The sequence below is a fragment of the Nomascus leucogenys genome, chromosome 5, assembly GCF_006542625.1.
Source record: "Nomascus leucogenys isolate Asia chromosome 5, Asia_NLE_v1, whole genome shotgun sequence".
Classification (NCBI taxonomy): domain Eukaryota; kingdom Metazoa; phylum Chordata; class Mammalia; order Primates; family Hylobatidae; genus Nomascus; species Nomascus leucogenys.
In genome coordinates this window covers 41,955,267-41,968,434 of record NC_044385.1, presented here as the reverse complement: position 1 = coordinate 41,968,434, position 13,168 = coordinate 41,955,267, and the positions used below count along the sequence as shown (strand labels likewise).

Genomic DNA, 13,168 nt, shown 5'->3' with positions numbered 1-13,168 from the left:
CACAAGCTGGAGTGCAGTCGTGTGATCGTGGCTTACTGCAGCATTAACCTCCCTCGCCCAAGCAATTTTTATACCTTCATCCCCCAATACACACCTACCCTGGTAGGTGGGACTACAGGTGTGTGCCACCATGCCCAAGTAATTTTTTTTTTTTTTTTTAAGAAACGGTCTCACTGTATTGCCCAGGCTAGTCTTGAATTCCTGAGCTCAAGTGATCTTCCCACCTTGGCCTCTCACGGTGCTGTGAGCCACCGTGTCTGGCCTGTTTTTACTCTTTATTTGCAAAATGAATTAATATGCCCTGTATATAAGGCAAAAATATTACTCATCAAACTCAAATATCAGTGAGACAAAACAGTTTAGTAGCATTTGAGACTGGTTTTCTAATCCCAGGTCTACTACCCATTAGCCAAATAACCTTGGCCAAGTCACTTAATCTCCCCATCTTCCTTTTCCTTATAAATTTGTGATTGTTTTCAGAATTTAGAAGATAGTGTAACTAACTGATCTTATCATCTTTATAGTAACCATATATGCAGAAACGTTTTGTAAATTCTAAAGTGACATACAGACAATACTGTTGCTAAGAGTTTCTTAAGGCCAGGGCCATGGGTTGGTCATCTGTGTAGATGATACATGCCAGCAGCACAATATGTATTTGTTGACTTAAAATATGAATGTAAGTGTGAATGGATTTTTAATTGTTTTCTGACAGTTCATTAGCATAATAATCATCTATTTAAGTATCATTTATATACTATGTTTTGTAATAATGAAAAGGCACAGTCTTTGCCTTTAAAAAAATTAATAGAGCACCATTTTTTTACTTTAGTTATATACAATTTATGGTGTACTTTTGGGTTTTCATTCATTGTATATAGAAACCCTCTGAAAAAGTATAAAAATCAACTTTTACTGAGATCATTTAATTATTACCAAAACCTAATGAATAATTATAGTCATCTTTTAGATTAAGAAAATAAAACACAAAGAAGTAAATAACTTTGCCTAAGATCATAAACAAAGACAGAACCAGGACTTTTTAATTTCTAATTTAGCCTTCTTTCTATTATACCACAGCCCTGAGGTTTGTTTTTGGAGAGAATGAACTATTAACAATATACTTGTTACATTTTTTAACCTGTGGCCTCAGGAAATCTTATCATTGTTTGAATATAAGAATTGAAGTCTTCTTGTCTTATAATTCTTGTAATTCTTACTTGTCTTGTAATTCTTATTTACATTTCTACATTTAAGCTAGGTCAATAATAGACATTGGCTTATTAGGTCTACTAATAGACATTCTTTTCTTTTTCTTAACTTTCAGTTCTAAGACATTATTAACTATTGAGAGACAGTTTCGTGGGAAAAATGTAAATGATAGAATATTATAGTTAATTTTGCTAACTATCTTAATATAGGCATATCTTTTTTTTTCCATAAATTTCTTAAAGACACGGGTTTCAAAATTTAGAAAAGGGAAAGAGATAAGGAAAGAAAGGAAAGGGAAGGGAAAGAAATTAGAAGAAATAGAGCTGTGTCCTTTATTGTACAGGAAATGATTCTTATTTCTCAGTATTTTTTGTATTTCTTTAATTGATGTATGTATAGTTGTATTCTTTTGTATTTGTTTTTCAGTATTTTTAAAAATTTGAACTCTGAACTTTTACTTTCATTATTCTTCCATCCTCTCAACCAATTTAAAGTCTTATCTTTTTCAAAAACAAGCAGTTTTGTAGTTGAAAGTTTGAAATTATGACTGAGTCCATTGTTTAAATGTATATTTGTATATTCTCCACATTCTCAATGCTGTCTGCACTTCTAATGGATTTGTATGAATCATTTCTATTGCTGCCACCCCTTAAAGGAACCCATACATGCAGTCTGCCTTCAAACCTAGAAACCACTTTATCAGCCTAGACATAACATGCTGGACAAAGTACATATCATTTCTGTTCTTAAGGAGCTTATATACTTGTGGTCCTAAGTGTTACGGAAAGGAACAAAGCAAAAGAAAAGGAAAAGGAGGTATTGGAGAGTGGGAGGCCTTTCTAAGGAGGCGATAAATGAAAATTTGTGAGAAGAACAATTAGGAAAAAGGAACAACAACCATTGCACAGGTTGTAAGTTAGAAGCATAGTCAGCATATATACTGATAGATTTGCAAGGATAACAGAAAGCGGTAAGCAAGAGGAAGAATGGTAGGAAATAAAGTCATATCATGTAAGGCCGTATAAGCCATGGTTAAGATTTTAAGAAAATCAATGTTAGAACATTTGCTTATTTAAATGGGTATTGTTTAAAAAAAAAAGATAGGCCTGGTGCGGTGGCTCACGCTTGTAATCCCAGCACTTTGGGAGGCCAAGGCGGGTGGATCACGAGGTCAGGAGATCGAGACCATGGTGAAACCCCGTCTCTACTAAAAATACAAAAAAAAATTAGCCGGGCGTGGTGGCGGGCGCCTGTAGTCCCAGCTACTCGGAGAGGCTGAGGCAAGAGAATGGCGTGAACCCGGGAGGCGGAGCTTACAGTGAGCAGAGATTGCGCCACTGCACTCCAGCCTGGGTGACAGAGCGAGACTCCGTCTCAAAAAAAATAAAAAAAATAAATAAAATAAAAAATAAAAAAAAAAGATACTGCATATAGCAAGTACATTTCTTCTGAAATTATTGTGAAAATTTTTAATAAAAAGCAGCATTGTCAGGTTTTTCCACTTGTACTGAGGATAAAATGGCTTGTACAAATTATTGTTGTATGATATTTCTTACATGATTGCAAGTATACATATATGTGGTCCAACTGAAATAACATTTGAAAATTGGTTTTGAAATTTATTTGACAGAGAGAAGCCCATCTGGAAGTGCCTTTGGAAGTCAAGAAAATTTGAGGTGGAGAAAAGATATGACTCACTGGCGTCAAAACACAGAGAAGCTTGACAAGTAATAGAGCTTTCTATTTTATGTTACTGATGGGTGTGTTGAATTTTAAAATGCAAGAGGAAGATGATAACTTTTACTTTATATTTATATTTATTTACATTTAATAAATATATTAAGTCTTAGAGAACAAAATATTTAATTTAAAAATTTTAGATTTAAAAAGATTTGGAGGAAGAACTTCTCATGTGGTATAGTAAGGCAAAATGTTATATTTTAAACTTTGTTTTCTCTAAAACATCCTCTTGGAAAATGCATTCAGCAACTATTCTTTTTAACATATTTTAGGTGTCACATTGAACTAATATTTCAAATATTACAAAGAATCGAAAACCTGACATTTGTCCTTATGGAGCTTATAATATAATTCAAGAAAGACAAAACAATACAGGTCTTCTGTTGCTAGCCTGAAGGCAGACTTGATACATTGACTGATCCTACTGCCATAAACACCTACAATGCACTTACATGAGTCTTCTCACTGCCCAAGTGGCTGCAGGTAAACTTGCCTGGCTTGAGATTTGGCACTGAGTCAAGGGGCTAAAATTTTTTTTTTTGAGAATTTATAATTATAAGTTAGCCCGCAAGTAGCTTCACTGGCTCATAAAACTTTGAGAATGGAGTGACCGACTCATTTCAGGTTTGCCTAGCACTCTCCCAGTTACAGCACTGATTGTCCCACATCCCAGGGAGCCCCTTAGTCCTGTCCTAAGGCAAACCAAGATGATTGATTACCTTATCTGAGAACCATCATCAGCCCAAGCCTCAGAAGATTCTCACAAGTAAACTTTCACAATATTTTCTCACAGACAGTAAAATCATAAAACAGAGGAAACAAGTGAGAGCCAGCAGAGAAACAAGTTTCAGTACCATATGTATGAGAGCTTGAAATAATCAGATATTGAATGTAATATAAATATATTAAAATTCTTAACCTTTGAATGTGTTCTTTCCTTTCCTTTTCTCTGTCTGTCCAAATCTATTTCTCTGATGGTTTTCCTACATGTGTTATTTTTTAGAAATCACAGAGTAGCCAGGTACTATACTATCAGTATAGTGCTTTATTTCTGCATTTGTAGAACATGTTCTCTTGGCTTATCTTGCTGTGTTTTGAGGGAGACTTTTTTGGTGTTCTCCTGATTCTTTTTGTTTAAACCATCTTATGTTTCTTTATAAAATGTCACTGGAAATTTTAAGTTTGAACATTAAATATTTTATTTTCCAGTTTAATTATGATAATTGTATTCTTTTTTTTTTTTTTTTTTGAGACAAGGTCTCACTCTGTCACTCAGGCCAAAGTGAAGTGGCACGATCATGACTCACTGCAGCCTTGACCTCCTGGGCTTAGGTGAGCCTCCCACTTCAGCCTCCCAAGTAGCTGGGACTACAGCTATGCACTACCACGCCCAGATAATTTTTGTATTTTTTTGTAGAGACAGGGTTTTGCCATGTTGTGCAGGCTGGTCTCTTAACTCCTGGTCTCAAGGATCCCCTACCTCAGCCTCTCAAAGTGCTTTTATTCTTAAATTGAATTTGTAAAATGTAAACTAATGAAGTATTCTCCTTAGTGGTAATAATAAAGATTCACAGACTTACAGATCTAAAAACTTAGAAAAGTTAGTGTTTAATATGGCCTTGTACTTTATGTGTTATTTTGTCTACTTTGGTGTAATATATGGTGTCTGTATATCTATTATTGCTAAAACAAAAATCTCAGCTATATTCATCAATCATGTATAATTATCCTTACATTTTTATTTGTATTAAATGATATTTTTATAAATATTAGTATTTAAGTAAACCACTTTATTGCATCAAACTGTTTTGTTCTTTTTTTTCTAGCTTTATTGAGTTATAATTGACAAAACTGTGTATGTTTACAGAATATAACATGATCTTTTAATATATGTGTACAATTGTGAAATGATTACCACAGGCAAGCTAACTAGCATATTTGTCACCTCACATCCTTTTTTCCCAAAATTTGTTTTGTTTCCAGTGAGTGATTCCATCTAGTCTCACTGAAGAGTTAAATTATCATCTGAGCATATTTATATAAAAAAATTGGGGGAAAATTAGATGAAACCTTTGACAAAATAAGTACATTTATCCTGAATACAGACATTGGAAATATTTGAAATAGTAAGATGAATACCAAATATTTGAATGTTGTTTTCCATGAAGCAGTCCTAAATACAAGCCCACATAGCACCACCTAGTGTCGGTGTCACTTAGAATAAAACTGTCTGCTGCATGTTTGAAAGCTAAAACATAAACATTTATGCTTTTAGTGGCATTACACTTCTGTAATGGGGTGAGAAAATGTGTATTGTCATGGCAAACAAAAAAGCCATGTAAATGTGTAAACTATTGCCTTTTTTCTTATTTTCTTGTAATGTTTTATCAAATATTGAAAATGGTTTGAAATTTTTTATTTCTATGCATCCTTAAGTCTTTTCAGAATTGTGGTTTTCAAAACGATAAATATGATTTCTTACAATATTTTGTATTAGATCAAGAGCAGAGATTGAACACGAAGCACTGATTGATGGAAACCTGGCTACAGAAGCAAACCTAATCATTTTAGATACATTAGAGATTGTTGTTCAGGTAAGAATGCAAAGAAGAGAAATTTAAAATACAGATTTGGTAAATTGAGGTTGGAGGGAAAAGTATTTACTGTGAGCCATAAAATTACATTTTATTAAATATTAGTAATTCCTAAAAGTTTTGTTCCAAGCATTCTGAGATTCTCTGTAATTATAAATTCCCATAGCTTCAACTGTTTCTTCATGGAGGATGATTATGAAATCTTTATCTCTTTGTCTTTCCCCTTGATGGCTTAGTCTTGCATTTCCAAATATCCTCTGAGTATTAATAGTTGGATGTTCTGCCATCAGGTGAGATTCAACATGCATGTATAGCTATAGCTACATATAGATACACTGGGTTTATGCAGTATCCTCTGTATACCACAGCAATGTTTCAGGCTCTATCTATAATCATCATGTTGGGTCCTAACAGTAGCCCTCTGGGCAGTATTATCCTGTAGTAACAATGTGATAGCTGACATTCATTTAGTTTTTTCTGTGTTAAACATTGTCCTAAGCACTTTACAAATATTAACTCATTTGATCCTTCTAAGAAACTCATGGCATTGAAACTGTCAGTATCCTCATCTGGTAGATGAGAACACTTAGGCACAAAGATGTTAAATAACTGCCCATAATGACGCAGCTAGTATGTAGAAGAGCCAGGATTCAAATCAGTTAGCCAGATCTTTCAGATGTTTTAGTAAATATATCTCTCACCTATTCCTTCCATTCCTTTTCTACTACCACTACTCTGCCAGGTTCATATTTCAATGCTATTACAATGGCCACCTACTTCATGATAACTCACTCTGTATTCTTCCCACCATCCATTCTGTACATTTTCGTGAGACTTTTCCTTTAAAAATATTTTATGGCTGGGCACAGTGGCTTACGCCTGTAATCCCAGCAATTTGGGAAGCTGAAGTGGGTGGATCACTTCAAGTCAGGAGTTCAAGACCAGCCTAGTCAACATGGCAAAACTCTGACTCTACTCTATTTTATTTATTTATTTATTTATTTATTTATTTTTGAGACAGAGTTTCACTCTTGTTGCCCAGGCTGGAGTGCAGTGGCACAATCTCAGCTCACCACAACCTCCGCTTCCCGGGTTCAAGTGATTCTCCTGCCTCAGCCTCCCAAGTAGCTGGGATTACAGGCATGCGCCACCACGCCCAGCTAATTTTGTGTTTTTAGTAGAGACGGGGTTTCTCCGTGTTGGTCAGGCTGGTCTCGAACTCCTGACCTCAGATGATCCACCCACCTCAGCCTCCCAAAGTGTGAGGATTACAGGCGTGAGCCACCGCACCCAGCCAACCCTGACTCTACTAAAAATAAAAAAATTAGCCGGGTGTGGTGGCACGCACCTGTAATCCTAGCTACTCAGGAGGCTGAGGCACAAGAATTGCTTGAAGCCAGGCGGCGGAGGTTGCAGTGAGCCAAGATCAAGCCACTGCACTTCAGCCTGGGTGACAGAGTGAGATTCCATCTCAAAAACAAAAAAAAGATTTTATCAGTCATTATCCTGACTAAAGTTTTAAAAATAGAAAAAAATATAGTAAGTCCAAGATACCTAATCCCAAGATGGTTGCTTGAGCTGCAGCCATCATGTCTGTATTTCATTCAGTGAAAAGAAACAGCAGGGACAGAGTACATTTCTTTTTTTAAGGGCATGACTCAGAAGATGAAACTTCTCTTTTGTTCACCTCTCTCTGTAGCCGGATTCAAAGTCTTCAGCTAAAATTCTGGATTTCAGTTATTAAAGAAGAAAAGAATGTTGTGTACCACCAACATTTTTTGCTCTAGGCACCACTCTATTTTTCAGCTTTATCTCTAGTTATTTTCTACATGAACCTCAAGTCAATTCAAATTTACTTACTAATTTTCCTAAAACACACCTTACAATTTCTTGCCATTGTATCTTACTCCTCTTTTTTCTCATTTAAATTATATTTATTCTTTTCCCCCTTTTCTTATTCAAATCCTGCTTAGCTCCTTCTTGAAGCCATCCTAGATCTTATGTTTTCATTTTTTTATCTTTTAAAACTTTATTTATACATATAGGGAGGCCTTTATTTATACATAGGGAGGCCTGTAACCTCCCTAACTAAATTGCACGTACATCTCTATTTTATTTGTTTATTTTTAAATTGCAGACCGTTTCTGTAACGGAATCCAAAGAGAGCATTCTTGGTGGAGTGCTAAAAGTGCTACTACACAGCATGGCCTGTAACCAAAGTGCAGTGTATCTACAACACTGTTTTGCTACACAGAGAGCCTTGGTTTCAAAGGTAGGTTATTTTGTACCTACAGTGTTGCAGACTTTTTCTTTATTAACATTGTCTAAGATCATTTGACACATTCATTGGTTAATATATGTAGTAATATATTAATGAATATGTGTAGTTAAAATTTAAATAATAACCTAAGACCCTTGATTCTTCTTTGCCTCTCTACTGCTGCCTGCCTTTTGGAATTTTTCATTTATTCGAATCACCTTTAACCAGTTCTGGTTTACAAAACAGTAACTTAGATGTGGAGAAGGGCCTGAAATTAATAGCCAGTCTTAAATATGGCGCTTCTCTTGTTTTCTCTTCACTTGGTTCTGTTTTTTTAAAAAACTCAATTTATAAAGAATTCAATATATAAGCAATTCAACCCACCGAAATTATTTTATGATGAATGGAAAAGAAGGTATGTGTTTGTTCAACTGCTTTAAATGTTTACTTCTTATATTTGTTTTCCCTTAGAAATATGTATATTCTTAAATTTTGAAGGTAGCTATTTCATTTTGATCATCCTAGAAGATGGAATGCAGAGATCTTGATGAAAATAACTTATGTATTATTTTGTAATAAATATAGAATTTATATATGTTGATTACTAAGTGTTTTATGCACATTCTGATAGAAGCTTCACAACAATTCCTTGTAGATATAGTATTAGGCCTATTTTGTGGATGAGAAAACTTGTCCAAGGTCCCACTACTAGTTAGTAAGTGGAATAATCAGCATTCGAACCCAGTTTGACTCTGTGTCTCACACTATTAACCATTAGCTAATATTGTGCTAACCATTCTTTTAATTTCTGGGCTATACTAACAAATCTCCAGTTCAGGTTTTATTAACATATCTCAGGAACTTTTACTGTAAAAATTCAGTGGTGGTTTGTTGTTGTCGTTTTACAGTTTCCTGAACTCTTATTTGAAGAAGAGACAGAGCAGTGTGCTGATTTATGCCTCCGGCTTCTCCGACACTGTAGCAGTAGCATCGGTACTATACGGTCACACGCCAGTGCCTCCCTTTACCTACTAATGAGGCAAAACTTTGAGATTGGGAATGTAAGTATTTTATCATGAAAATTCTCTGTATTCATAATGAAATATAACTTCTGATAGTTATTAAATTAGTTTTTGGGAGAGCATGGAGTTTTTTGTATATTTTAAGTCTAATCATAGGCTATCTTGATATTTCTCATTCTGTATATATCTTACAAAAATCCAAATCTCCAATTGTGTGCCTATCATGTGTACGTATGTATGTATGTATGTATATTAATACAGACTTAGAATATAAATGTACATTGAGCAGTTTTAAATTTTAATTGTCCTTAAGTAAAAAGAAATACAAGTTTAAGTATCTTGGCTTGATATTTTGCAATTACATGTCACAGCCTTTGAAGAATTCCATTTTTTCATTTGTCTTTTATTATATGTTATATTCATGTGTTATATTTTTCCTTTTTGAATCAAACATTTAGTTCATTTATTTTTGCTTATGTAAGTATTTAAGGCCTTGAATTTTCCTTTAAGTGCTATTTTTGGCATCTCCTTGGTTCTGATATTTAGTAACCTTGTCATTTGTGTTTGTATTTTCTTTTTAACCCAAAGAGTTGACTAGCCTTTTTTTTTTTTTTTTTTTTGAGACGGAGTCTCGCTCAGTCGCCCAGGCTGGAGTGCAGTGGCGCAATCTTGGCTCACTGCAAGCTCCGCCTCCCAGGTTCACGCCATTCTCCTGCCTCAAGCCTCCCAAGTAGCTGGGATTACAGGTGCCCGCCACAACGCCCGTCTAATTTTTTGTACTTTTGGTAGAGACGGGGTTTCACCATGTTAGCCAGGATGGTCTCAATCTCCTGACCTCGTGATCCACCTGCCTCAGCCTCCCAAAGTGCTGGGATTACAGGAGTGAGCCACCGCACCTGGCTACTAACCCTTTTGTTTCAAAGTTTTGGCTGGTTGCAGTGGCTCACACGTGTAATCCCAACACTTTGGGTGGCCGAGGAAGGAAGATTGCTTGAGGCCAGGAGTTTGAGACCAGCCTGGGTAACATAGTAAAACCCTATCTCTACAAAAAAATAAATAATACTAGCTGGGCTTGGTGGCCTGTGCCTGTGGTCCCAGCTACTCGGGAGGCTGAGATGGGAGGATCCCTTTGAGCCCAGGAATGTCAGGTTGCAGTGAGCTATGAACACACCACTGTACTTCAGCCTTAGTGACAGAGTGAGATCCTGTCTCAAAAAAAAAAAGTTTTTTTATGTTAATTTTCAGCCTTATTACATTGTGATTGTACAATGTATATTCTGTTTCTCCCTTTCTTTACTGTGGATCTGTGTATTTGTGTGTCTAAATATAATCCATTTTTATGAGTGTTCTACAAAAAAATCTTTAAAAAGGAAGTAGTTCTGTTTTCAGAATATTGAGTTAAACATACACTAGACAAATACACCTTATTAATTACATTATTCTGTCTCTCCATATCCTTGTTTTTGTTCCACTTGGAGAAGTAAATTAAAGCCTATAACTGTGTTTGTCTGTTTCTCCTTTAGCTTTTATTTGGTGTACTAATACTTATAACTACTATATCTTCTTAAGAGTTTTTCTCCTTTGGAATTTAAAAGAACTGGTCTTGGTTTTATTTAAAACCTTTACTCTATTTTATTTTTTGGCCTGAATTTCATCTCTTATGGTATTAAGATTTTGACCTCTGCTTTCTTTTTAATTTGAACTTACTTTAATTGCCTTTGCCTGTTCTTTAATTTTCACTTTATTTTAGATGTGCCTCTCATATACAACATAAAAGTTGAGTTTTGCTTTGTGATCCAACCTCTAATTGAATTAAACCTTTCATACTTGTTATTATATTACATATGTCCTGGAATTCTATTTTATTATTTTGTTATGCCTTTCCCTCTTGCCTCCCCTTTAAAAAAAATTGTGTTGGTTGTTTTCATCTTACACTATATGGTTTGTTTACCTTGTTTTGGGGATGTAGTGTTTATCATATTTAGCAAAATTTCTGGTTTTGCTCTAATGGTTGCCTTTATAGTTATGTAATACCCCTAGTACTCTATTTCTTTAGATCATGCATTCTCAGACAGGGCAGTAATTACCACCAAGGGAGTGAAAACTGGTTTTTGAGGAGGATGAGAAAAATCTTAGCTTATGGTCCTCCAAAGCTCAACACTACCCAACAACATGGCATTCCTTAGTATTTATTTCTCTCATTGGTCTTACTGGATATCACATGAGCAGCATTGACATTAAGTTCATGAAGATAAACAAAAAACAACATGTATGCGAAATTGGGCTTATAAAACTGGAGAACAGATGACTGATTGGGAGACTTTTAATCAATTGCTTGATCTCAGTCATATGGCAAGAGGTCGCTTCCATTGGCTGCCTTGTGGATATTGTTTATGTTTGGTTCTCAGTGCATTCGTGTGTGACTTGGGCTTTGAAAATTAAGCCCAAGAAAAAACTTTCCAATTTATTACTTCATTCTACAAAAGTTATTCAACCCATTTTTAATCATGTCATTTGCTGAAAATAAAAAAGTCAACAATATATGAATGAGTATCTAGTAGCCAGAACTTATTTCCTTCTATCAAGCAAATAGTGAAAGTTCACTGAAATAATTTTTAAGAAATTAATTTTTAATTCCTTTCTTTTGCTGGATAAATAGCAGTTTTGAATGGTTTAAAAAATTGATTACATTGCTGCTTTTGTTTTGTAGTTATATAAGTTGCTAATTTATTTGTGTAATTTTATACATTATAGTTTATTTAAGCTAAAAGATTATATTAAAAGTTTTTCAGAAAACCAGCCTATAAACATAAGCTAAATGTAAATCATTTTCAGATTTTTAACTTAAAATTTTTATCTAGTCATTCATAACCTTGCATCAAGTAAAAAGAGTAAGCTTTATATTTACTTTCTTATGTGTATATAAATCAGAAATACAGAGTGCATAAACAGATGTATACATCTCTGATATTAAAATATCATAGGGATGTAATTAGAAAAAATGTTCAAAAAGATTTATTAGGGGGACAATAATGAAAAAAAATCGAGAAACTCTACTTGAGACAAGTATCTATTAACTCCCTTTAATGAACAGTGATAAAATTGCTGATTTTCTTTTCTCTCCTCCACCCTATCATTCTTTGTACCTCAGTATTTCAAAAAACTATCTTTTTTACTGTTTACATTTGTATTGCTGAATCTGCATGTACTTCACTTAATTGCCACCTTCAAATAATGTTATTTGTTTTATGTCTACTGTAGATAGTTAAGTACTTCTTTCCATCTCCTTTCTTACCCTCCTAGTGTTTTTCTTAGCTGTAACGTTTCAGTCTTAGTTCGTAGTCTTAGTTGTAAAATGAAATATTGCTTACCACCAGTTTTTTGGGGCTGTAATTATCTTTTATTTAGCTAAATATTGTTCTCATCAAGGTTCTTAGGAGTAATATTCTCCAAGTGTCTTTGTTTGTTTTAGTAGAGACAGGAACTCACTTTGTTGCCCAGTCTGGTCTTGAACTCGTAGGCTCAGGCAGTCCTCCCTGCATGGCCTCCCAAAGTGCTGGGACTGCAGGTGTGAGCCACCTCACCCTGCCCACCCCACTCACCCCCGCCCCTTTTAAAAATAGAGATGGCGTTTCCTCCTCTCACCAGGCTAGGCTGCAGTGGCATCATGGTACTTCACTGTAGTCCAGAACTCCTGGGCTCAAGCTGTCCTCCCACCTTGTCCACCCAGAGTGTTGGGATTACAGGCAGTAACCATTGCACCCGGCCAGTTTTTCAAGTTCTTGATTGTTTAAAGTTGTCTGTACTTGTAGGACAGCAAGGGTGGTTATGAAATCTTTGCCTTATACTTTGAATAATAATAAGCACAAGAAAAATCAGCAAAACTTATCAGATAAAGAAGACCTCATAGAAGAAAAAGGTACTTCAAGCTACCAATGACTTTCTTCACAGAATTGGAAAAAACGACTTTAAAATTCATATGGAACCAAAAAAGAGCCCACATCGCCAAGTCAATCCTAAGCCAAAAGAACAAAGCTGGAGGCATCACGCTACCTGACTTCAAACTATACTACAAGGCTACAGTAACCAAAACAGCATGGTACTGGTACCAAAACAGAGACATAGATCAATGGAACAGAACAGAGCCCTCAGAAATAATGCCGCATATCTACAACTATCTGATCTTCGACAAACCTGACAAAAACAAGAAATGGGGAAAGGATTCCCTATTTAATAAATGGTGCTGGGAAAACTGGCTAGCCATATGTAGAAAGCTGAAACTGGATCCCTTCCTTACACCTTATACAAAAATTAATTCAAGATGGATTAAAGACTTAAAT

The 13,168-nt window shown here is 35.0% G+C and overlaps 1 protein-coding gene across 8 annotated transcripts in view; it reads left to right on the top strand.

The window, feature by feature from the left end:
- DOCK7 (dedicator of cytokinesis 7) overlaps positions 1–13,168 on the top strand; it is a 234,757-nt gene that overhangs the window by 175,026 nt on the left and 46,563 nt on the right. For all 8 annotated transcript variants that reach the window (XM_030812931.1, XM_030812929.1, XM_030812928.1 and 5 more), the window contains 4 exons: positions 2,843–2,939; positions 5,450–5,546; positions 7,684–7,818; positions 8,715–8,867. In XM_030812931.1, coding sequence (XP_030668791.1) covers positions 2,843–2,939; positions 5,450–5,546; positions 7,684–7,818; positions 8,715–8,867 — 482 coding nt within the window. The remainder of the gene's footprint in view (positions 1–2,842; positions 2,940–5,449; positions 5,547–7,683; positions 7,819–8,714; positions 8,868–13,168) is intronic.